This window comes from Alligator mississippiensis, chromosome 5, assembly GCF_030867095.1.
Source record: "Alligator mississippiensis isolate rAllMis1 chromosome 5, rAllMis1, whole genome shotgun sequence".
NCBI classification, from domain to species: Eukaryota; Metazoa; Chordata; order Crocodylia; family Alligatoridae; genus Alligator; species Alligator mississippiensis.
Genome location: NC_081828.1, coordinates 161,899,570 through 161,924,217, shown reverse-complemented (window position 1 = coordinate 161,924,217; position 24,648 = coordinate 161,899,570). Strand labels below are relative to the sequence as shown.

The 24,648-nt window shown below is 44.8% G+C and overlaps 1 protein-coding gene across 1 annotated transcript in view; it reads left to right on the top strand.

Moving 5' to 3' along the window:
• Nucleotides 1-24,648, top strand: part of HDAC9 (histone deacetylase 9) — a 657,492-nt gene that overhangs the window by 600,808 nt on the left and 32,036 nt on the right. Inside the window, exon 24 of the mRNA XM_059728942.1 lies at nt 24,180-24,264. Coding sequence (XP_059584925.1) covers nt 24,180-24,264 — 85 coding nt within the window. The remainder of the gene's footprint in view (nt 1-24,179; nt 24,265-24,648) is intronic.

The following is a 24,648-nucleotide window of genomic DNA, read 5'->3' as shown; positions in this document are numbered from 1 at the left end:
AGTCTGTGGTGGGGGGGCTGGGAAGATTGGGCAGATTAGTGGGGTCTGCAGAGGGGTTGAGAGATTGTGGGGCTAGCAGGGTATGTGGAGGGGATTGGAGGGAAACAGTGGGGTGGTGGGATCAGAAATGCTCTAGAATCCTGCCCAACCCTCCTGCCCCCGTCCAATGCTGCCAAACTGCCCCAGATCCCACCAACTGCTCCCAGGACTGGTTTTACCAGCATTCACTGGTACCAGGAGCCTGATTGATGTTATGGTCAGGGAAGGGGTGGGCAGACTGGCAGGGCTGGCAGCTTCGCAGGGGTGTTTGGCAAGATGCAGGGGTGATGGCTCCATGGCAGGGTGTTGGTGGGATTAGACGGCTCTCCCTGACTAACCCAGGCTCCCCCGACCCTCTTCATACCCCCAGATGAACAGACTCCTTCAAGGGAACCAAATCTCACCTGCCCCTTCCCCTCCCCCCACCCTGATTTACTTTCGTCAGCTTCTGGCACTGGCAAATGTCAGTAACAATGGTGCCAGGAGGGGCTTGTGGGACTGGGGGTTTGGTAGGCTCAGGGGCACTGGTTGGTCTGTGGGAAGCGGGGAGGTTGCACATTTCAGTGTGGGAGGGAGGGGCTGGGAGCCTAAAAATAACCTGGTGCCAGGAGGTAGGAAAAACGCTGCTCCAGGACTAGGGGCAGTGGCTAAGCTTTCCCAGCCCTGGGGCTGCACTCTGAACATGTACAGAAGTTTAGTTAGATTGGTCTAGCTGTACCTGATCTAGCTTAGTGTACCTCCAAGATAATTTAAATTAGATTGGGTTTGCCATTTTTTTAACATTCTAACTTTCCTGGAACTTCTGTACAGTTTGTACTTAGATCAATCTAACTAGAGATCTAACATGCTTTAATGTCCCCTTAACCTCCCTGAATGTCTGTATGTTCCCTGAATGTCTGTTTCAACCTCCACCGGGAACCAGGGAATCAAGAGACACTTGAAATTTATCCCAAAAAATGTATCTAAGCTTTCTAAATGGTTTGGTTCAGGTTTGGTTTAAATTATGGATTAAGGTTCAAGTTGGTTCCTCCAAAAGTCATCAAACAATATATATTATTAGAAAGTAACTGTAGTGGCATGTGGTTTGGGGGCAATTTCATGCTGGGGAAGTAGGCTTGTGAGACCATAATACTTGTGTATGCTATTCTCTTTTTGAAATAAAGTGTTTTTTACTTGTTAAAAATGTCTCTACAACCCATTGGTAAATCTCTATTTTGTCTATATATGATCCCTTACTTGGGAGTGAGAAAGGGTAAAGCAACTAAAGGTACATACAAAAATCACCTACATACTTTACCTTAAATAGTAAATCAGTCAGAGGTTTTATTAACATGATGTGAAATCTTGTTGAGATTATATTCACTAGAAGTTGAGATACCTACAGTAGATCCAGTAAAATCATAGAATCATAGAAAATTAGGGTTGGAGGGACATCAGGAGATAATCTAGTCCAAAAGCAGGACCATTCCCAACTAGATCATCCCAGCCAAAGCTTTGTCTAGCCAAATTCTGAAACCCTCCAAGGATGGAGCTTCCACCACCTCTCTGGGTAACCTGTTTTACTACCCTCTCCATGAGAAAATTCTTCCTAATATCCAGCCTAAACTTCCCTTGCTGCAACTTGAGACTGTTGCTCCTTGTTCTGTCATCTGGCAGCACTGAGAACAGTCTAGCTCCATCCTCTTTCAAAACCCCTTTCAGGTAGTTGAGGTCTGCTATTAAGTCCCCTCTCAGTCTCCTCATCTCTAGACTAAATAAGCCCAGTTCCCTCAGTCTTTCCTCAAAAGTAATGCCCCCCAGCCCCCTCACCATTTTTGTCACCCTCTGCTGGACTGTCTCCAATTTGTCCACATCCTTTCTGTAGCGGGGGCCCCAAAATTGAACAAAGTACTCCAGATGTGGCCTCACTAGTGCTGAATAGAGGGTAATAATCACTTCCCTTGACCTGTTGGCAACACTCCATTGTAGCCCAGTATGCCGTTAGCCGTCTTGGCAACAAGGGCACACTGCTGGCTCATATTCAGCTTATGGCCCACTGTGACCCCCAGGTCCTTTTCTTCATTGCTGCTGCCCAGCCAGTTACCTCTAGTCTGTACTGGTGCATGGGGTTGTTCTGTCCTAAGTGCAGGACTTTGCACTTGTCCTTGTTAAACCACATGAGATTTATTTTGGCTCAATCCTCCAATTTGTCCAAGTCACTCTGAATCCTAGCCCTAACTTGCAGTGTATCTACTACTTCCTCCAGCTTCATGGAATCTGTAAACTTGCTGAGGGCATGCTCTATGCCATCTTCCAGGTCACTGATGAAGACACTAAACAAAACCTGCACCAGGACTGACGTCTGGGGCACTCCACTTGATACCGGCTACCAACTAGACATTAAGCCATTGATTACTACTCTCTGAGCCCAATACTCCAGCCAGTTCTCTGTCCACCTTACAGTCCACTCATCCAGCCTATTAGCTTGCCTGGGAGAATGTTGTGGGAGACCGTATCCAAAGCCTTGCTAAAGTGAAGGTACACCACATCCACCAGTCTCCCCACACCCACAGAGCCAGTCACTTCGTCATAGAAGGCAATCAAGTTGGCCAGGTATGACTTGTCCTAATCACCTTTTTATCTTCCAAGTGCTTAGAAATTGATTCCTTGAGGATCTGCTCCCTGATTTTTGCAGGGACTGAGGTGATGCTGACTGGTCTGTAGTTCCTTTTTCCCTTTCTTAAATGTGGGCACTATGTTTGCCTTTGTCCAGTCATCCGGGACCTCTCCTGAGCACTAAGTTTTCAATGTTGATGGCCAATGGCTCTGCAATCACATCAGCCAACTCCCTCAGCACCCTCAGGTGCATCCCTTCTGGCCCCATGGACTTTTGCATTTCCAGCTTTTCTAAGTAGTCCCTAACCTGTTCTTTCATCATTGAGGGCTGCTCACCTTCTCCCCAAACTATACTGCCCAGTGCAGTAGTCTGGAAGCTGACCTTGCCTGTGAAGATTGAGGCAAAAAAGGCAGTGAGAACTTCAGCCTTTTCTTCATTCTCTTGTCACAAGTTTGCCTCCCCCATTCAGTAAGGGACCCACACTTTCCCTGATCCTCCTCTTGCTACCAATATATGTGTAGAAACCCTTCTTGTTGCCCTTCACGTCCCTTGCTAGCTGCAACTCCAATTGCACTTTGGCCTTCCTGACTTTATCCCTGCATGCCCGAGCAGTGCTCTTATATCCTTCCCTAGTTATTTGTCCAAATTTTCACTTCTTATGAGCTTCCTTTTTGTGATGTAGTTTGCTGAAGAGTTCTTTGCTAAGCCAAGCTAGTCTTCTGCCATACTTGCTAGCCTTCCTATGCATCAGGATGGTTTGTTCTGCACTCTCAGTAAGGCTTCTTTAAATTACAGCCAGATCTCCTGGACTCCTCTCCCCCTCAGACTGGCTTCCCAATGTACTGATTAGTGTACAGTCCCATACTTTTTAACACAACACATGATGCTTATTAGTTCAATATGAAGGGCTGTATCTTATAGCAGAAAATGCAAATATTCTCCAGGGTCACCTACAAAGTACTTAAAGAAATAAATACAAACAAGATATAATTTTTTAATGATTCATTAAGAAGGCCTAGAAAAGTTGTGTGTTTTTTCCTGCTTTTTTCATACATTAGGCTTTCTGAAGTTAATGGGAAGAGCTTGAGGGTCTTGGAGAAATGAATTGGGAGCTCCCCAATCTGAGTTACAGGTGTCATGGCGAGGGACCCATAACAAAGTCATTTTTCTTCCAAGCTTTGGACACTGGAGTTAAACAGAAGTTAACAAAAACAATGCTAAACCATCTGTCTAAAATCCTTTCTCCTTTTCTATAACTTGGTTTTCAATTTCTTGTTTCTGGTGCAGTGTTACTTCCATCAGTTCTTCAGTTGCCATAGATACTTCCAAAGTAGAAAAGTTCAAAACATCCATTCTAGGAAAAGGAGTTTCACAGATTCTTAAGAATAGGAAATAAAGGCAAAACAGCTGACTACATTTGGCCAACACTACACAGTTCCTCAGTATTTGCCCCCTCACAAGTACATGGGAGAGCTTAATATATTAAGGGAGCTTTAAGTGGACAGATGACTAACCCTCCTTCCATATGTGCACACATGTGCATGTGCACACGCACACAACCTTGTGTAGAAGTTGTTATGATGTCTTAGGGTGTGTCTCTTTTCCTTATCCCATTACACTCTGGCAAAAAGTGTTTCCTCTGGTCTGACCTCCTATACAGTCTATAAAAGTTTGCAAAAGTACTGAGAATCCAGCATCTCAATTTGTGGTATGTTTAACACTTCTTAGGTGCCAAAAGATGGATTGAGAAATCTAATTTCAGTCACCTCTCTTTTGGAAATCCTAATCCTAAAATTTTAGCACCCCTCCTAATCAGGTAATCAGCTTGGTCTCATATTTGCCCTCCCCCTGAATGCTGCATGCTCCCAGAGGTTTGGGGGGGGGGGGCATGGCAAGCTTCTGCAGGCAGTGGCAACACTTGTTGGCAGGAGTGTGGTGGTGGTGAGCGGTGAGCTCCTGTGAGCAGCCATGGTGCTGTTGGCAGCCACAGTGGTGGGGAGAGGGCTGGTGAGTGCTGACCAGTAGTTGGCATTACCCCGCAGATGCCACTCGCAGTGCTGGCAGTGGCCAGTGGCGATTGGGGACTGCCTGCAGATGCCGCTGGTGGTGTCAGTGGTGAAGGGGTGTGGTGAGCAGTGACTGCCCACAGATGCTGTCGGCGGTGCCTTTTTGCAGGGGTGCACCGCCAAGCTCAGGGGCTGCACATGCACCTGCATGCACCCCCTACGTGTCACCAATGGCCCTCCCTGTTGCCCCCCTGTCATAAACTTTTTGTAAAGAGTTGCCCTTTCCCATGGTGATAGTGATGATGATATATCCTTTAACTTTTCCTTCTGCACAATTACTAGCAAGTGCCATGTCCTCACTGTAAAGCTCTGCTTAGTTCTCGTTCAAATGTATGTAAACATGGCCCCAGCAGGGCTGGAGGGGCTGTGGGGGGGGGGGGGGGGAGTGAGAGACACCAGCAGGGCCAGGGGACTGTCAGGGTGGGGAGTGAGGGGCACCAGCAGGGCTGGGGGGGCTGTGGCTTGGGAGTGAGGGGCCTGGACCTGTATCCTGTCAGCTAAGGGGCAGGGGGAGCTCTGATTTTCCATGATAAAAAACCCAAAATGAAATACCAAAATTTATAGGTATTTAGAATTTATTTTATTATAGTGATTGAGGCACTGGTAGACTTCCAAATTGCTTTGTGTTTAATTGAAACCTATATATATTGTGGTGTTTCATTTTAATCGTGGATTATGGGTTTTTTATCAGAGAATTTGTGATTTTTTATTAGAGATTTTGCAATTTTTTTATCAGAGAAAACCAGGTTCCCCACTTATCACACATAACTCTGTTGACTCCTTGGATAATTAGGTAGTTGGAAAATACCGGTAATAAGATGAATGAGGTGATTAAATGGGTCCACATGCATGTTTTCACTGATATTTAAGTTTGTTCCCAAAGATATGCCTGTATGGGTCAAGGTAACGCCATGCTGAAATAAATTGAACTGGCTCTATCTCCCAAACTAAAAGTAGTATAGCCGTATTAGTGAAGTACTGCATGACTGCTAATAAGCCCTGCTACCTTTTGCAGTACAGGCATGCTGTACAGGTCATACTCAAGTAGACTAAATCACATGAGTCACCCCTCCCTATCTACATCTTACGTTGCAAATTGCTGTACCTCAAGCTTTCTGTTTCTTGTGCAGAGAGCCATTCTAGTAATAAGTCTGCAAATCGCTTATCCTTTTTCTTTGATTGGCTCAAATAATAGGCAGTGGAGATGGGAAGAATGGCACAGAATTCAGGAATAAGAAATTGTCACGTTGCTGCTAGCAGACTTCTGGTGCTTGCAGCCTGTTGGGCATAGGGGAGTTCTGAAACTCAGTATGGGAGGGACAGGTCCTGAAGTCCAACAGAGATTCAAAGTTTGGGTTGGACTTCCTTCAGAGGTTAAGCTTATTGGTTTTCCATGTAGATGGCTGGCAAAAAATCACATAGCACGTGTAAAACAAGGCTTTTCAATAATGGAAGATGAAGGCATGAAGATGAAGATAAGTGCATAGGCATTATAAATGTAAAAATCTAGAACTCGGTTCAGGGATGATATCCTTTATTAGACCAACCGAGAAACTGGTCTGATAAAAGGTATAATCTCTGAACCAAGAGTTCTAGATTTATGCATTTTTTTTTGTCTCAGACCAACATGGCTGCCAACTATATCCTAAGTATTATAATTCATTTGAAAAAGAACATGTTCTTTAAATATTTTACCTAATAAATATTCTTCTTATTTGTACTTGCATTATTATTTATAATATATGCACATGTTTGTTATCAGAGTACTAAATCTGGCCAGGAACATGCAAGAAGCAGACAGACATTTCCTCTGAACTAAAGCTGAAGAATATTAATGCTGAGAGAGATCATACACATTGACTGCTAATTCTGGAGAAGGAAGACTTCAGTGGCAAGGTCATCACCAGCATGGCAGGAAGTTATTGTCTGCTTACAGAGAAACAATGACTAATGGCTGCTGCTGAAGAGTACAGCACAGGTTCATTGACTTTGAGGGGTCTGTGCCAATCTGTACCAGTTGAAAATCTGGCCCATAGAATACACACTGTCTTATTTCATCAGAATATTCCCAGACTTGCAGTTCTAGCTACAAATATACTTCAGTCAAGGACAGAAAAAAAATTGGTTCCTTTGAGTCACCAATTATAGTAATTTGAAGATGCATTCTTCCCTGAATGCAATTCTTAACAGGTGATTAATAGGATAATTAGAACTTATTATCTGCCACTTCACTTTAACAAATAATGGTATGCAGCGCAATCTTAGTATCAAAACATTGGCAAGACCAACTTTAGCTTCTAAACACTGCACATGCAATTGAACTCAAATTAGAAAGGTCAGAAAAGGCCTTTGTAAGGTACTCTGCAGTTTGTCAGATGTATTTGTTCATGTGCTGAGGATTAGAATTCATAAACATTATGCAGGGGTTTTTTTAATACTTTTTCTTTTCCTTTGTTGTTCTTGGCCAGGACCTGTCAATACGGCAATTCACTGCTTTGTGTGTCCTATTATCAGCAGAATAATATATAACAAAAAGAATAACTGTAAAACTAGCAGTACTAACTTCCAATTTTCTTGGAAGGGCAGTCACACACTTAGATGTAACAACATTCATATAAACTAGAAATGCTTGCTTTAACTAATTTTCTCTGAATTCGTACCAGAAAAACATGTTGACACCTAAAGTAGACAAAACCAAAAAATGCTTTTGATTACATATGGCCTGAATGAAAAGGATCTGTTTAGTTAGATATCTTTTAACTTTTCCTTTAATGAATACTAGTGGGGTCAGTAGGAAAAGAATATGCTACCAAATTAGACTTCTTAAATAATTTGAGCATGGCACAGGAAATTCCTGTATGTGTTTGTTGATTTTGAAGACTAACCAAAAACTCCATTTAAGACGGTCTCTTTTTCTTGGAAGAGCTCAGCATTTAGATGAGTTATCAGACTGATCAATGTGTGAAGAATACTTTTGAGCTTCTCTACATAACTTGTCATGAACATTAATATGAAAATTTCACAGGAACATAAATGGAATCATACAAAATGAAAGCCAGTGGCTTTCCTACATGAATACATTTAAATGAGAAATTAGGTCATTCTTAATACAATAAATCAAGCAAAAATATAATAATAATCTATAAATGTTTCTAGAGTCTGTAAATATATCCAGAGGTTAGTTTTCACTTTCATATATTGTGCACAAAGAAGAAAACTCCACTCTTTTTTTAAGGAAAAAAATGCTGAACTGCATGTAAAGCTGATTAGAAGCACCCTAGGTTGCCTTGTGGGAAGGAATCTTCTCAAGGAGTGAGAAGAGATTAAGCAGTTGGCTTCCCCTAAAATCCAAAATGAAAACACTGAAATCCCTCTGGCAGGTAAAGAAAGATGAGGTTAAGTTGCTGTAAAATGTTCTAGAGGTCTTCTAATAGTGGTTTTAGAACACATTCATTATAGGGGCACCTGTCAAAACAAAAAGAAATAATGGTTTCAGTTAATTAGGGAAAAGAAATTACCTTTAATCCAGGAAGCTGTTGAGATGGTGAGCCATGTAGCACTGAAAATTCTGCTCCCTTGCTTATAGTGGAAAATGCTTTTTCCTCTTTGCTTCTTTTACTCACTTTAACTTATTCTATTTTTTATTATGAATTAGTTGTATTACTTTAGGAATTAGTTTAATATGGGGAGATCTGTCTTGGGGGTAATATGTGGGAGACTCATAGATTCATAGATGTTAGGGTCGGAAGGGACCTCAGTAGCTCATTGAGTTCGACCCCTTGCCCTGGGCAGGAAAGAGTGCTGGGGTCAGATGTCCCCAGGTAGGTGCTTGTCCAGTCTCCTCTTGAAGACCCCCAAGGTAGGGGAGAGCACCACCTGCCTTGGAAGCCTGTTCCAGATTCTGGCAACCCTAACCATGAAGAAGTTCTAATGTCCAACCTAAATCTGCTGCCTGTCAATTTGTGGCCATTGTTCCTAGTTACTCCAGGGGGTGACCTGGTATAAAGAGCATTTTCTATTCCCTGCTGCCCTCCCCTGATAAATTTATAGGCAGCCACAAGATGACCTCTCAGCCTTCTCTTGGAAAAGAGAGGATAAGTTGGGAGGATAAGTTTCTCTTTCTAGCTCTGAGGCCCAGAATGTGTACTGGGTATTTGGAATCTCCTCAAAGAAGGCAATAGGCCATCTTTTTCCTAGGCCAAAGGGGAAATGTGGGGTAGAATAACCTTGCCAAAGTGCACAATTGCCAGTCTATCAGTACAGTGTTAGATTTAGTAATATTCTTCCTAACACTGTTTTCAAAGAGCTGCTATATCAGTTAATCAGGGATTCCTCAAGGAACTAAACTTGTCTGTGTTGTGTCTGTAATCCCCTATTTTCTTTGCAGCATAGTTACACTGCCTTTGTGGAAGGGCAGGATTTCCCTTTTGTGTATAGTAATCTTTTGGGTTGGAGCTTTTTTCCTTCCACTACATTTCCCTTCCCCTGTTCCCTTTGTAAGTGGCCATTCATGAACTCTCATTGGCTCATATAAGGCGAACAAATCTACCATTATGGCCCATGCACCTTGTTCCCAAGAAGTATCAGTTTATGGTTTAGGCAAGTATCTGTGAGCCCCATATATTGTAGCAAGGGTTCATAACAAGTCCTAACTAGTAACAGATGAGGACATGCTGCCCTCTTGTACAGAGAGAGCAGTAAAGTGCAGTCCTCAGGGCGTTCTACCCAGCAGGATCTCTGCAACAGAAGACACACCAGGATGTGTGTTCTTTCCAACTGTGCTGGTCAGTGCTGGATTTAGCCCTAAGTAGGGAAACAGGAAATGGCTACACTTACCATTTTCTAATAAGTATTCTTCTGCCTTGAATTTCAGTTTTGAAGGCTAATTTGTCAAAAACAATTGTGATTGGTTGGCTACCAAGCACTTCTAAAAAAACCATACCAGACTGTTGTAAAGTGTGAAATATGCACTCCTTTCTTGCAATTTTCTGAGCTTGGGTTTGGGTGGATGTGGTCATTTCAATGGAAAATGAGTGCTCTGCAGCTTTCATTCAGTTGATGAAAAGCTGGTATTTCCCCCTTCTGTGTGGAATTTGGTGTGACTCTGGGGATGTCTGCCAGTTATGCAAAAAAGTCTGCCAAGAAAGTATGGGCTACATTAAAAAGTGGTGATTTACCAGCACAGGTAAGTGCTTCTCTCTCCAAAATGGAAATATTCTGTAAATATTCGCATAAGTGAAAATGGTCTGAGATCAAATTTAAATTGCACAGTAAGCTTGGTCATAAATCGCTACCTTATTTTCTAACACTTACCAAAAAACTAGTAACTAATGCAGCTAACATTTAGGTTCAAATTACCTGGGTCAGGTACAGACATTACTCTTTTACCAGTATAAGTAATCAAAAACCAGTCTACACAAACCAGTCTATTCTGTAACACAACAGAGGTTAGGCACACAAAACTGTTTTATACCTATAATAGAACAGATGTTCGGTAGGGCTGCGTGAAGCTTCCATTGCTGATTCGATTCACTGGAGATTCGGTCTGATTCAGCAACCGAATCTCTGAATCTGAATTGAATCAAGAGACCCTACAGATCGGTAGCCATCTGGGGGACAGTGATCACCTAATAATAGAATTCTTCATAAGACGTCGAGTAGGTAAGGTAACTAGTAGGGTGAAAGTGCTAGACTTTAGGAAAGCTGATTTCAATGAACTCAGGCGATTAGTCAAGGACGCATTGCAGAGTAGGAGTTCTGAAGTGATGGGAGCCCAAGAAGGGTGTTTGTGCCTTAAGAAAATGATCCTCTGGGCACAAAGGGAGACAATCCTGATGCGAGGAAAAAGAGGGAAAGGGGCCAGGAGGCTTCCTTGGCTGACCAGAGAAATCCAGGGCAGCCTACACGCCAAAAAAGAGCACATAAAAAGTGGAAACAGGGAGAGATCACCAAAGAGAAGTATACCTCCTCTGCTCGCGCTTGAAGGGAGACAGTTAGATGGGCCAAAGCTACCATGGAGCTGAGGATGGCATCCCAAGTAAAGGACAACAAGAAATTGTTTTTTTGATATATAGGGAGTAAAAGGAAGGCCCAGGGAGGAATAGGACCCCTACTAAATGGGCAGAAGCAATTGGTGACGGACAGGGGGGACAAGGCTGAACTCCTCAACGAGTTCTTTGCCTCAGTGTTCCTAAGTGAGGGGCATGACAAGTCTCTCACTGGGGTTGTAGAGAGGCAGCAGCAAGGCGCCAGACTACCATGCGTAGACCCTGAGATGGTGCAGAGTCACTTGGAAGAACTGGATGCCTTTAAGTCGGCAGGCCCGGATGAGCTCCATCCGAGGGTACTGAAGGCATTGGCCGACATCATTGCACAGCCACTGGCAGGAATATTTGAACACTCGTAGCGCACGGGCCAAGTCCCGGAGGACTGGAAGAGGGCCAATGTGGGTCCCCATTTTCAGGAAGGGGAGGAAGAAGGACCCGGGCAACTATAGGCCAGTCAGTCTCACCTCCATCCTAGGCAAAGTCTTTGAAAAAATTATCAAGGCTCACATTTGCGAGAGCCTGGCAGGACAAATTATGCTGAGGGGAAACCAGCAGAGGTTCGTAGCAGGCAGATCATGCCTGACCAATCTAGTCTCTTTTTATGACCAGGTTACGAAATGCCTTGACACAGGAGTAGGGGTGGATGTCGTATACTTAGACTTCAGGAAGGCCTTCGATAAGGTATCCCACCCCATACTGGTGAACAAGTTAAGAGGCTGTGACTTGGATGACTACACAGTCCGGTGGGTGGCAAATTGGCTATAGGGTCGCACCCAGAGAGTCGTGGTGGATGGGTCAGTTTCGACCTGGAAGGGTGTGGGCAGTGGGGTCCCGCAGGGCTCGGTCCTTGGACCAATGCTCTTTAATGTCTTCATCAGCGACTTGGATGAGGGAGTGAAGTGTACTCTGTCCAAGTTTGTGGATGACACAAAGCTATGGGGAGAAGTGGACATGCTGGAGGGCAGGGAACAGCTGCAAGCAGACCTGGACAGGTTGGGCAAGTGGGCAGAAAACAACAGAATGCAATTCAACAAGGAGAAATGCAAAGTGCTGCACCTAGGGAGGAAAAATGTCCAGCACACCTACTGCCTAGGGAATGACCTGCTGGGTGGCACGGAGGTGGAAAGGGATCTTGGAGTCCTAGTGGACTCCAAGATGAACATGAGTCGGCAGTGTGACAAAGCCATCAGAAAAGCTAATGGCACTTTATCGTGCATCAGCAGATGCATGACGAATAGATCCAAAGAGGTGATACTTCCCCTCTATCGGGCACTGGTCAGACCGCAGTTGGAGTACTGCGTGCAATTCTGGGCACCGCACTTCAAGAGGGATGTGGATAACCTGGAGAGGGTCCAGAGAAGGACCACTCATATGGTTAAGGGCTTGCAGGCCAAGCCCTACGAGGAGAGACTAGAGAACCTGGACCTTTTCGTCCTCGACAAGAGAAGGTTGAGAGGCGACCTTGTGGCTGCCTATAAGTTCATCACGGGGGCACAGAAGGGAATTGGTGAGGTTTTATTCACCAAGGCGCCCCCGGGGATTACGAGAAATAATGACCACAAGCTAGCAGAGAGCAGATTTAGACTGGACATTAGGAAGAACTTCGTCACAGTTCGAGTGGCCAAGGTCTGGAACGGGCTCCCAAGGGAGGTGGTGCTCTCCCCTACCCTGGGGGTTTTCAAGAGGAGGTTGGATAGGCATCTAGCTGGGGTCATCTAGACCCAGCACTCTTTCCTGCCTATGCAGGGGGTCGGACTCGATGATCTATAGAGGTCCCTTCCGACCCTAACATCTATGAATCTATGAAACCCTTTAATCTCTCCTAGTTGAATTGGAACCCTCCAAATCAATTCAGAGAGATTTGATGATTTGGACATAGACACAGCTTTAAATGTTTTTTCTACATATCTCAAGATACCGGGTGGCGCATGAATGCTGAGATGGTGGGGCAGATGAAGCATTTCGTGGAAGTGCAGGGGGTTCCCCAGAACACTTGGTGGTGGACCCAGAAGTGGACCAGAAGCACTTCTGGTCCACCTCCAGGTCCACTGTGGAGTGTGTGGGGCCCCTCTCCCCATCCCCCAGCTCGGCAACTGGTGCCTCCTGGGTCTGGGTCTGGGGGGGCACCCAGGGTCCCCCCACAGCTGATTGCTGAGCTGGGGAGGCATGGTGGGGGGGTCCTTCACACACTCAGTGGCAGACCTGGAACTGGACTGGAGGTATTTCCAGGTCCACCACCGAGCATACGCCCCACTCCCCCCATGCTCCTGTGGGACACCCCATCTGCCACACCATCTCAGCATTCACAAGCTGTGCCTGGCACCTCAAGGTATCTAGAAAAAACATTTAAAGCTGTGTCTATGGCCGAATTACTGATTTTTCCAAATCAACATCAAATCTCCAGTTTTGGATTCTGCTGAATCTAATCGGGACAGTGATCTGAATCAACTAATTGAATCACTGTCCCCTGAATCAGGCTGAGTCTGACTCTGAATTGAATACAGCCCGCTTCGCACACCTCTAATGTTTGGTGCACACAGACTGGTTTAAAAATGGCAGAACCCCATCTAAGATTTGCCTTCCGCCCACCTCCTCACTAAAGGGTTCTGTTTGTTACCAATCTAAACTATGCTGCTTACAGAAAAACATGCAAATTGAATCAATTCTGCCTCAGGCTTTTTGAATGTTTGTACATATCCCTGATGTTTATGTCAACTTTTGCTCACATAGATCTGAGAGTAGGGGCTAGAAATAGAAAGATGTCTGTGGAAGGAAACTAGTGATGCAAAATATGTACCAGAGGTGAGGATGATGATATCACAGTCCCCAAAGTGGGCAGTCCTAGCCAGGAAATAGTTTGGCTAAGCAAACTGAGGATGTGCTGGTTCAAAATTTACTTATTTCTAGGAGGAGATTTTCAAAGACACATATAGAAACTAGACCCAGTTCTATTGCATCTGTTAAATACATAAGTGGATTTAGGTTCTCAAGTATGATTCTATTCCACTCTGCTTGAGTTTCTGAAAAAACATTAATGCAAAAGATGGGTGAATCCTCTTCCTTCTTACTATTTTTTGTGACTTACTCTTTAGGGTAAGATGATATTATGTTACAAAAGTAGATGTGTGGATTTTCAGGACTTTAGCATGGTGGAATAGAATTGCACTTATGTGCCTAAATCCATTTAGACACTGCACATATGGAATAGAATCTGGCCTTAGTCTCTATGTCCTGTTGATTTGCAATGGATGTTGGGTACCTAACCAACGCTGCACTTGAAAATCTACTGTCTAATGAAAATGATTTATTTATATAATATAAAGTAGTTAAGGATCACTGAAAAAAGTGCATCCACAGGTATGGACCTAATTTAGGAAAAGATTTAGAAAATTCCTTAAATTCAGAACAGGAAGGCTTATAAATGACATCTGTCTGAAACTGAAAGTTAAGATGATGCTTTACAGTGATTTTCTAGGACTAATGCAGCACTGAGAATGAATGCAGCTATCAAGATGAAAGGTATTCATTTACATCCTGTACAGCTGGGCTTATAATTAGGGGTCTACCCAACTCGAGGAGGCAGGCAACTGATTAAGCGGGCAGATCACGGGGCCAGCCACCATTTTGTCAGATTCATTGTGGCAGTCCCCCCATGCCTCTGATTGCCTGAGGGGCCCAGTGGCCCCACCCACTCCACTGATTGGTGGAGAGGGGTGGGGCTGCACAACAGGAAGGCCTTCAGCCAATCAGCAGGGAGGGGTAGAGGTGGCAACTATCTAGCCTGCTCCCTTTTGTGCCAGCATCCCTCTCCAGCCTTCTGCTCTGGACCACAGAGACAATGAGGCTCCCACTGGGTATTTTTAGTAATTTTTTTTCCCTGTGGATTTTGTGGACATTGCCTGATTTTGTGATATTAGCGAAAGCCATGAAATCCTGATTTGATTAGGTCCTCACTCTAAAAAGAATATTCTAATATTTGAAAGCTGGTTCAAACAAAAGAAGGTATCTGGAGAAAAATAACTGGAAGAGAGAGTCTCTCAAATTAATTCTTGAGCATCTTGGAAGGGAAAAGATAGTGGGAATGAGAGCCAGGCTGTTAGAATTTTTTTATGGGTAGAGGGTCTCTATGTTTGTAAGGGGACAAGTTTCAAATTTGTTTATGCAAATATTTTACTCTGTTTGCTCTATTTTACTATGCTACTGTGTATGTTCTGCTAACATACCTAACATGTTGGTAAGGTCACTGGGGTAGATTTTCAAAAGTGCAAAATTATGCCCATTATAATGCTTATAAAAGTCTGTATTGCTGAGGAGCTGTGCAGTGGCAAGGATAGCTCTTCTGACCTTTTCTCTGCCTCTAGGGATGTAAATATGCTTATTATATCTCTTGGCAATTGCTCATTAGGGTTGAAGGCAGATCTACTACGCTGACTTACTATTCTGTCAATCTCAGGTTTGACTCTTGTGTGTCTTCCCAGATAGGTAAAAAACTTCTCTTCCTACACATATAGAAAGTTGGCATGCCAAATTGTGCCCCTGGGAAATTTCCTCTTCAGAAAATCTGTAAAGTCCCCATAGCCCATAGATGCAATATGAGGTATACAGATCAATCCCAAGTGATCCTTAGTATCTCTGGACCTTTTCTTTTGTTATAGCTGAACATTTGCTTTCCTTCTGAAGTCATGTAAAAGGTTTTTGCATTGGCAAGCTTCCTTTAATCAGACTCAGCAGAATCAATGAAGCTAATCTCTACTTCTTAAAACACAGCAGGGGACAATGAAATGAGTCTAGACTGCTTACCCGGTACCTTTGCACTGAACATGACTTGTGCCATTGGCCAAGTATTTGTGTCATGGCTGATGTAGGCAGGCAAAGTTCTTTGGGTAGATGTGATATCTTTTATTAGATCAACCGAGTAGTTGGAAAAAACGTTATTTGAAAGCTTTCGGGCACAGTCATCCTTTAACAGGCATAGATTCATAGATGTTAGGGTCGGAAGGGACCTCAATAGATCATCCAGTTCGACCCCCTGCATAGGCAGGAAAGAGTGCTGGGTCTAGATGACCCCAGCTAGATGCTCATCTAACCTCCTCTTGAAGACCCCCAGGGTAGGGGAGAGCACCACCTCCCTTGGGAGCCTGCTCCAGACCCTGGCCACTCGAACTGTGAAGAAGTTCTTCCTAATGTCCAATCTAAATCTGCTCTCTGCTAGCTTGTGGCCATTATTTCTTGTAACCCCTGGGGGCGCCTTGGTGAATAAATACTCACCAATTCCCTTCTGTGCCCCTGTGATGAACTTATAGGCGGCCACAAGGTCGCCTCTCAACCTTCTCTTGTGGAGGCTGAAAAGGTCCAGGTTCTCTAGTCTCTCCTCGTGTGGCTTGGTCTGCAGGCCCTTGACCATATGAGTGGCCCTTCTCTGGACCCTCTCCAGGTTATCCGCATCCCTCTTGAATTGCGGCGCCCAGAATTGCACGCAGTACTCCAACTGCGGTCTGACCAGCGCCCGATAGAGGGGAAGTATCACCTCCTTGGACCTATTTGTCATGCATCTGCTGATGCACGATAAAGTGCCATTGGCTTTTTTGATGGCTTTGTCACACTGCCAACTCATGTTCATCTTGGAGTCCACTAGGACTCCAAGATCCCTTTCCACTTCTGTGCCACCCAGCAGGTCATTCCCTAGGCTGTAGGTGTGCTGGACATTTTTCCTCCCTAGGTGCAGCACTTTGCATTTCTCCTTGTTGAACTGCATCCTGTTGTTTTCTGCCCACTTGTCCAACCTGTCCAGATCTGCTTGCAGCTGCTCCCTGCCCTCCGGCGTGTCTACATCTCCCCATAGCTTTGTGTCATCTGCAAACTTGGACAGAGTACATTTGACTCCCTCGTCCAAGTCACTGATGAAGACATTAAAGAGTATCGGTCCAAGGACCGAGCCCTGCGGGACCCCACTGCCCACACCCTTCCAGGTCGAAACTGACCCATCCACCACGACTCTCTGGGTGCGACCCTCCAGCCAATTCGCCACCCACCAGACTGTGTAGTCATCCAAGTCACAGCCTCTTAACTTGTTCACCAGTATTGGGTGGGATACCGTATTGAAGGCCTTCCTGAAGTCTTAGTATACGACATCCACCCCTCCTCCTGTGTCCAGGCGTTTCGTAACTTGGTCATAAAAAGAAACTAGATTGGTCAGGCATGATCTGCCTGCCATGAACCCGTGCTGATTTCCCCTCAGCATAATTTGTCCTGCCATGCATTGTCAGTGACAATGTAAATAAGTAGAAATTAGAATGAAAAAAGTAAGGCCCTGAAGGAAGGGGTGGGGGTAGAAGGCAGGGGAAAGAAAAGGGAGACATTACAGTGATAGAATACAGGGTAGAAAATAGGTTGTCTGTGAAAAAGGGAATCATAGGAGATTAGGAAAACAGGAATGAGAGAAGCTAAAAGTGTGCCAGGATGTCAGTGAAAATATAAAGAGGTAGAAATTAGAAAAGCAAAAGGTAAAGCAGGGAAAGGAGGGAGAATAAAGCAGGGGAGGGGAAAGGCCAAAGGGAAACATACAGAGGCAATAGTACAAGGTGAGAAAGAGGCATCAATGAGAACAGAAATATATGGAAATCACGAAGACAAAGGTCAGAGATTCCCTATGCCTGAAGAAGGGTGACTGCGCCTGAAAGCTTGCAAAGAACTTTTTCCAACTACTCAGTTGGTCTAATAAAAGATATCACATCTACCCAAAGAACCTTTCCTGCCTGTGTCCTTGAAATCTATGAAATCTATGAATCCTTAGACCAACATGGCTACAACCATAAACCCAGTAACATGGCTGATATATTTTTTTTTAATTTAGTGATAGGAGCATGATGGATCTGTGGCAGCCCAACTGTCTTGTAACCATTTTTTTTCATTGAAAATGATTTGTGGACACAAATTCTACTTCCTTCTTCTACTAGTATCAATGTAGGAGTGCAAATGCTTTGAAAACCTAGTTTTCTGTTTCTGATCCAAATAATCTTGCAGCTTTGTTGTTTCTTTCTTGAATCATTCATCTATGAAAATATCTTTTCTGAAAAGTATTTCCAACAATTTTTGCAAATTCTATCCTGTTCAGCTCTCAGTCTTATAGAGTACATGATTTGAATGCCAAGAAGTGTAGGTGTGAAGGTGATAGCGCTATGTCTGTCAGGTGCAGAGTAATTTATTTTGTTAATTGTTGGATCTAACTCCTGATATTTTCCAGGGATACCCCTATGTCTCTGTAGCTGTATCCAGAAAGTGGATTACTGCCAATGGAAATTATTGTCCCTGATACAGAAGGCCCCCTTCCAAACACACGTAGAAATAGCTTCACTAATCCACTGGCTTTATTTTTAGTGTTTTTGTAACAATAATGCATCTGGGTTGAACAGGGTGTACATTGTAATGAGCTTACTTTTGGAGGCTGATGAAGTTACATTGATGTGGAACAGAATACAAAGTTTTGTCTTGCTACTGCAAACAATATGGAGACAGAGAACATCTAAGCAGTTGAAAGTGGGTTGGAATAGTTTACTGGGAGATTTTGGAGAAAAAAGACATTTAGAAATACTGAATATCATGGTCAGGTCAGCTACAGGTCTGTTACAAGGCTAATCAAATTGTTGATTTTGAATAATACTTGTTATTAATTTGGCCCTTTTGTGCTTAAATGACTTGCAGAACCTGTTCTGATTTCTGCAAATGTTTTTGTTATTCATAGGAAATTTAAAATTAACAGTTTTTAGCCTATGGGTTAATTGTGAATTCTCCCCTTGGGTACTGCTTAATTAAGACAGGTGATTGATCTCCTCAGTAACATGAAGACTCTTCCCCCCGGTCTAGCTTATTAGAAAAAAGGCAGTGGGGATTTCCATTGAATAGGAGAATCCTAGAGTGGTGGGATCTCTACATCAGTACTAACCTGTCCAGCATAATTTGTGGAAGTTATGGAATCTCCATCCCTGGAAATTTTCAAAAGCAAGTTAGATGGATCACTTGCCTGAGATGGTTTAGTCAGGGATGGTCTAGACTAGACTAGACAATGTCTCTATTCAAGGGCTTACAAATAATAAAATGAGATGGCACATGCAGTCCAGTACAACAAAGTTGTAAATGGATCTGATTGTGTTTTATCATTCTGCCAGCTCCAATCTTAATAGTGGATTAATGTGTCTTGAAGTGGCATACAAGGCCATAACAATCTAACATTAGAGACTTTCTTCCTTAGCTGGTAGAGATTAATATCAAACCACCATTTTTGGAAGTCCTATAGATTTGAAGAGCTTACATTATTTTAATATAAAAATGGGTGCTTATTCTCATGGTGGCAAAGAGAATCTTCCTCATATGACCCAAATGCAGGTCTTCAGGAACGTAAAAAAAAGAAGCATGAGCAGCTCTATGACTCCCAGCTAGAGTATCAATAAATCCAAAAGCCCGATGATAGAATTTTATCATAATTCCTCTATGCCAGAGATTCTGGGATTTGAGGCAGAATTTACTCACAGCATCACCACTATATTTCATAGATTTCATAGACATTAGGGCTGGAAGGGACCTCGGAAGATCATCAAGTCCAGCCCCCCGCCCAAAGGGCAGGAAGTCAGCTGGGGTCATAGGATCCCAGCAAGATAAGCATCCAGTTTCATCTTGAAGGTGTTCAATGAAGGCGCTTGAACCACCTCCGGTGGCAGGCTGTTCCAGACCTTGTGGGCTCGGACAGTAAAGAAATTCTTCCTTATGTCCAGCCTGAAACGATCTTGAAGTAGTTTGTGACCATTCGACCTCGTCATCCCTTGGGGCGCTCTGGTGAACAAACGTTCCCCCAGATACTGGTGGTCACCCCTGATAAACTTGTAGGTGGCCATCAGATCACCCCTGAGCCTGCGCTTTTCCAGGCTAAAGAGCCTCAGGGCTCTCAGCCTGTCATCATAGGGTCTGCTTCCCTGACCTCTGATCATGCGCGTGGCTCTTCTCTGGACTCTCTCAAGCTTCTCCACATCCTTTTTGAATTGTGGAGCCCAAAACTGGACACAGTAATGATCCAATCTCCTTCTGGATGCAGTGACTATAGCTAATGTAATCAGTCATGGTAATTTGGCCAATTTAGCTGCTTTGATGTCCGCAAATATCTGTCATTAGTTTGATATTCCTTGTAATTTATTTTTTTCAGTAAATATGTTTTATTCATATTTGCTTATAAATGTTCAAAGAAGAACCATTTGCTTATTTGTAATTGGTCATATAAATCTTATGATCTGATTGGATTGACTTCAAAAGGAGGCTAGACAATCACCTAGCTGGGGTCATTTGACCTCGCCATTCTTTCCTGCCATGGCAGGGGGTCGGACTTGATGATCTGCTCAGGTCCCTTCTGACCCTACCAACTATGAAACTATGCCAGTACTCTGGCATGAAATGGATAGGCACACATTTCAACTGCTCTTTCCCCATAAATACACATAAAACTTTGGAATTTATTTGCTCTGAGGATTTGTGTCAGTAACATTTAATCACCTTAAAACGTTTGAAGGTAAAAACAGATTAATTAAATGGATAAAACCCCAACAAATTAATTATGGATAGAAAATTACTTGCCCTTTTTGGTTGGTTCTAGTCATTATATACTGTTCAGTATATCAAGATAAACAGCTTAGTATCATGATGTGTTATCATGACATGGATCCCAGCATTTAAGGTAGGATGTATTTTTGTCCTATGAATCCAAGGTGCTAATATTTTCCCCATTCCTGCAGTATCTGAGGATCTAGCAGTCTTTAGCATAGTTATCCTCACAACATCTCTATGACATAATGAAATGTGATTAGTTCCAATATTAGAGATGGAGTAAGGAGGCACAGAAAAACTAAGGGCCAAAGAGCCTTCCCCGTGCAGGAAATGTCCACAACTTGGTGATTAGATTGTACCCTTTGGATCTAACACAGTTCAAACTCCCCTGAGCAGGAGAGAATCAAACTCTGCTTTGCCACAATCCAGGTAAGTTTTGCAAGCAATGTGCTATGAGCACGGGGTGGGGAAGGAGGGACTAGGCACCCATCCATTCCTGTTTTGTGAGAAAGGATTAGGTTATGTTATGGCTATGATTTCCAGGGGGAGGGATGCAGCTCCCTGCAGCCTGGATTTAGGGGTCTTAGCTCTGCTGGGGGTGTATTAAATCTCTTTTTGGGAATCTCTTGTTGATTTAGTCACCTCTGTGAAGGATTTTATGAATCCTGTTTGTCTTTTCTTAGGTGCCTGACTCTCCCCGTGCTTTCCCTGTGTTTTATAGGCATCCTTGGCACTTAAGCTGGGGCTATGGATTCAGTTAGGCTACAAGGTTTCTAGGGCTAGGGACAGACATTCAAAAGCCCCAGCCTGAATTGATTCAGTCTTTGCAGGTTAGTCTAACCTGCAGAGAGAACTGGTTTGCAAGTGGATAGATGTTCGGCACATGCCTGCAGTGGCTCAGGCCTGAAGCCCAGGGGTGCTAGAGCAGTCCTTTCTTCTGCAGGGAAGCTGAGCTGAGGAGAGGGACATGGCCAGGCCCTGGCACACCTGCCCCAGCAGCTCCCTGACAGCCTGGAGCAATCCTGGCACACAGGGCTGCCCAGCCTCAGAGGGGACCTCTTCCCACTCCTCCCTTTCCCCTACCACTGTGGAGCTGGGAAGGGGGCCCTGTTCGGTGCTGGGGTGGGGGGGGAGCTCTTTTTCCTCCTCCTTCCCTGCCACCACCGTGGGGTGGGAAGGAGGGCTCTGTGAGGCTGCTTTGCCCCAGAGGGGGACTCTTCCTCCTGTTTCTCCTTCATTATGGCAGGGTGGAGAGGGGAGCTCTATGGGATGCTGCCCAGCCCCAGAGGCGGACACTTCCCCCCCCCCCCAGTCCTCTCCCCTCCCCTCCAGGGCAGGGGGAGGCTCTGTTCCATGCTGGAGGGAACTCTTCTCCCTCCTCCTCCCTCCAAAGGGGTAGTGGGAGCACCAAGCTCAGCTGGGCAGGGTTTAGGGGTGGGGAATGTAGGACCCTGCACACTCACCCCCATGGCATACAGCCCCTGCTGCCTGGCAGCAGCAGCAGGCAGGGACATCAGGGTTCTTATGCCTGGTGCAGGCATGGATCCAGCCAGCACTGCACAGGGGGAGGGAGCAGAGCCTGCCTTATCCCTGGCACTCTGCTCCCTACGCCTGTAGCTCCAGCCCTAGCAGTGGGGGAAGCCCTGCACTGGAGCCTGCTGTCTCCCCCACTTCTGGCTGCACATTCCCCACACTCTGCTGGGAGTGGAGGGAGCCCTGCCCCCTGCTTCTCTACTGAGTCTAGTGAGAGCGTGGAGCTGTATGTGCGCAGAGCAGAGCCCCGGGGATAGAAGCACCCATCACTGCACTGGGGGTGAGGAGTGCAGCCTGTCTGGCCACTTCCATCCCTTGCACTCCACACCGTGAGCCTGCAGCTCCACACTCACAGTGGGGAAGCCCCACACTGAACTCTACCTGGAAGCAGGGGCAGGGCTCCCTCTACTTCTGGCAGTGCATGGGGACTGCACAGCTGGGAGCAGGGGAGACAGCAGGCTCCAGTGTGTGGTTTCCCCTGCTGCTATGGCTGGAGCTACAGGTGTGGGAAGCAGAGCCACAGTGATAAGAAAAGCTCTACTCCCTCCCCCCATGCAGCACTGGCCAGAGCTGCACCTGAGCTGGGCACGAGCACCCTGACATCTCCACCTGCTGCTGCTGCCAGGCAGTGGGGGCTGCATGCCATGGGGGGAGTGTATGTGGGTCCCTAAACCCCCATCCCCACCCCCACACCCTGCCCAGGTGAGCTCCATGCTCCTGCTGCCCATCTGCGGGAAGGAGGAGGAGGGGGAAGAGTTCCCCCCAGCACAGAACAGAACCTCCACCTGCCCCCCGCTCCTGCTCCTGCTCTAGAGCTAGGCAGCATTGCATGGAGTCCCCCCTCCCAGCTCCAGGGCAGCAGTGGGGAAGGAGAGGAGGAGGAAGAGTCCCCATCCAGCACCTCACAGAGCCCCCCTCCCCACCCTGTGGGACAGCTGACCCAGCATGGCCCCATTAAGGTGAAGGGGGCAGGGAGAAGAGTTAATTCCTCCCTCCATCCCTTCCCTGCAGCTGGGGTCTGCCAGCTCCAGGGGTCATCATTGCAGCCCCCTCCCCTCTGCTCCCTGGCAGACAGGCTGACCCCAGCTGCAGTGATGGAAAAAGGGAAGGAGGGAAAAATTAACCCCTTCTCTGCCTACCTTGTTGTAACAGGGCCATGCCAGCCAGTGTCTCTGCTAGGGTGGGTCCCTGCTCCGGCTAAAGAGCGGGGGGGGGGGGGGAGGGTCATCTCTGCTGTGGAGCAGAGATGCCCGCCCAGCCCAGAGAGCATGTTGGGATGCTGGGGGTGTCTGGTTTATCTTAAACCAACAAGGAGTCTAGGACAGACATTGCATAAACCGGTTTGAGCCAGATCAGTTAAGTCTGATATTACATTCAACCAGGTTTATCTGAAACTGGTTTTGGCCATTTTGAAACTGGTTTATGTGCACTGGATGTTTGTTCTGTTACAGGTTTAAACCAGTTTCTGATCACTTAAACCAGTTTATGTGTAATGCCTGTCCCTAGCCTAGAAGTTTGGCATTACAGCTCCTAATTCTTTCTTATAAATTTTGCCCACAGTAGTTCAATGACCAGAATACTGGATCATCCATTTTCTAGGAATAGCTAACTAGGTTGAGGTTGAAGTTTTCCAAGGAAAAAATTGATGTTATTCTCTGCATTTTCTTTTTCTATACATGTACATGCTCAAGCATGCAAACAGTCTTAAGAGCACAAAAGTAAATTTAATGTAATAAAATATACACTGGATCCAAAACAAAATTTACTTATAAAACTTTCATTGTTGATCTGCTCAAGCATTTTGTCTACTTTTTACATGAAATTATCATGAGGCTACTAAAAGCAGCTGTGCTTTATGGTTTTCCACTGTAAATGTTAAATTGTGTAAGATGGTTGGATGTAATTACACTAGAAAAATAAAGATAATGGAGTGTACACTATAGTTTCAGTGCGGCTTCAGCAAGGTTTTGTTTGGAGTGCCCAGCTGCATATAGAGGCACAATGGAATTTGGTTTGTGAGGAATCTACAAAAATTACACAAATAACTAACATTTTTTTAATGAATAATACGCAGACATGCACCTGCTTCAGAGACTCCATAGATTAGTCTTGCAGCCAATAGAAAAGCCCCTTGGAATTCAATTACATGGCTGAAAAAAAAATCATGGCTATACTTTTAGAACTGATACCAGTAAAATGTTAACTAGTTCAGGAAAAGCTGAGCTTTTTCCTGAGGATTAGGTTGTTTCAGTTTGTTTAACTTCCATGTGGTTTATTGCAAATTCAAAGTATTCTGTTCTATTCTTGCAGCTGGAGCCTCTGCCGGAAGATATTCTGCACCAAACACCCAATCTGAATGCAATAGCTTCTTTACAAAAGGCCAGTCAAATTCAAAGTATGTTTCAGTATTTTTCCTCTTACTATTAATTAATCTCAAGAACAACCTGTTAAGATTTTGTTGCATAGTAAAAAATAAGCAAGAGTGCCAAGGCAGAATTATCTTTCTATATGTCTTGCATTTAGTTTTATCCACAATTTAGCCTTAAGGATCTTGACAAACTTGAGGCAGTTCAGGGAAGAGCCACAAAAATAATTATCCACCCTGGAGGAAAGATCAAAAAGAGAATTACAAAGTTGGAAAGGGGGCATAATAATCTACAAATATTTGAAAGGAGTAAGCAGTAGTGATGGGTCAGAATTACTATAGATGCAGCATGGGGAATTAGTTCAGGAGGAATGGCTGGAAGAAGGCAAATGTAAGGAGAATATTTGGGGTTTA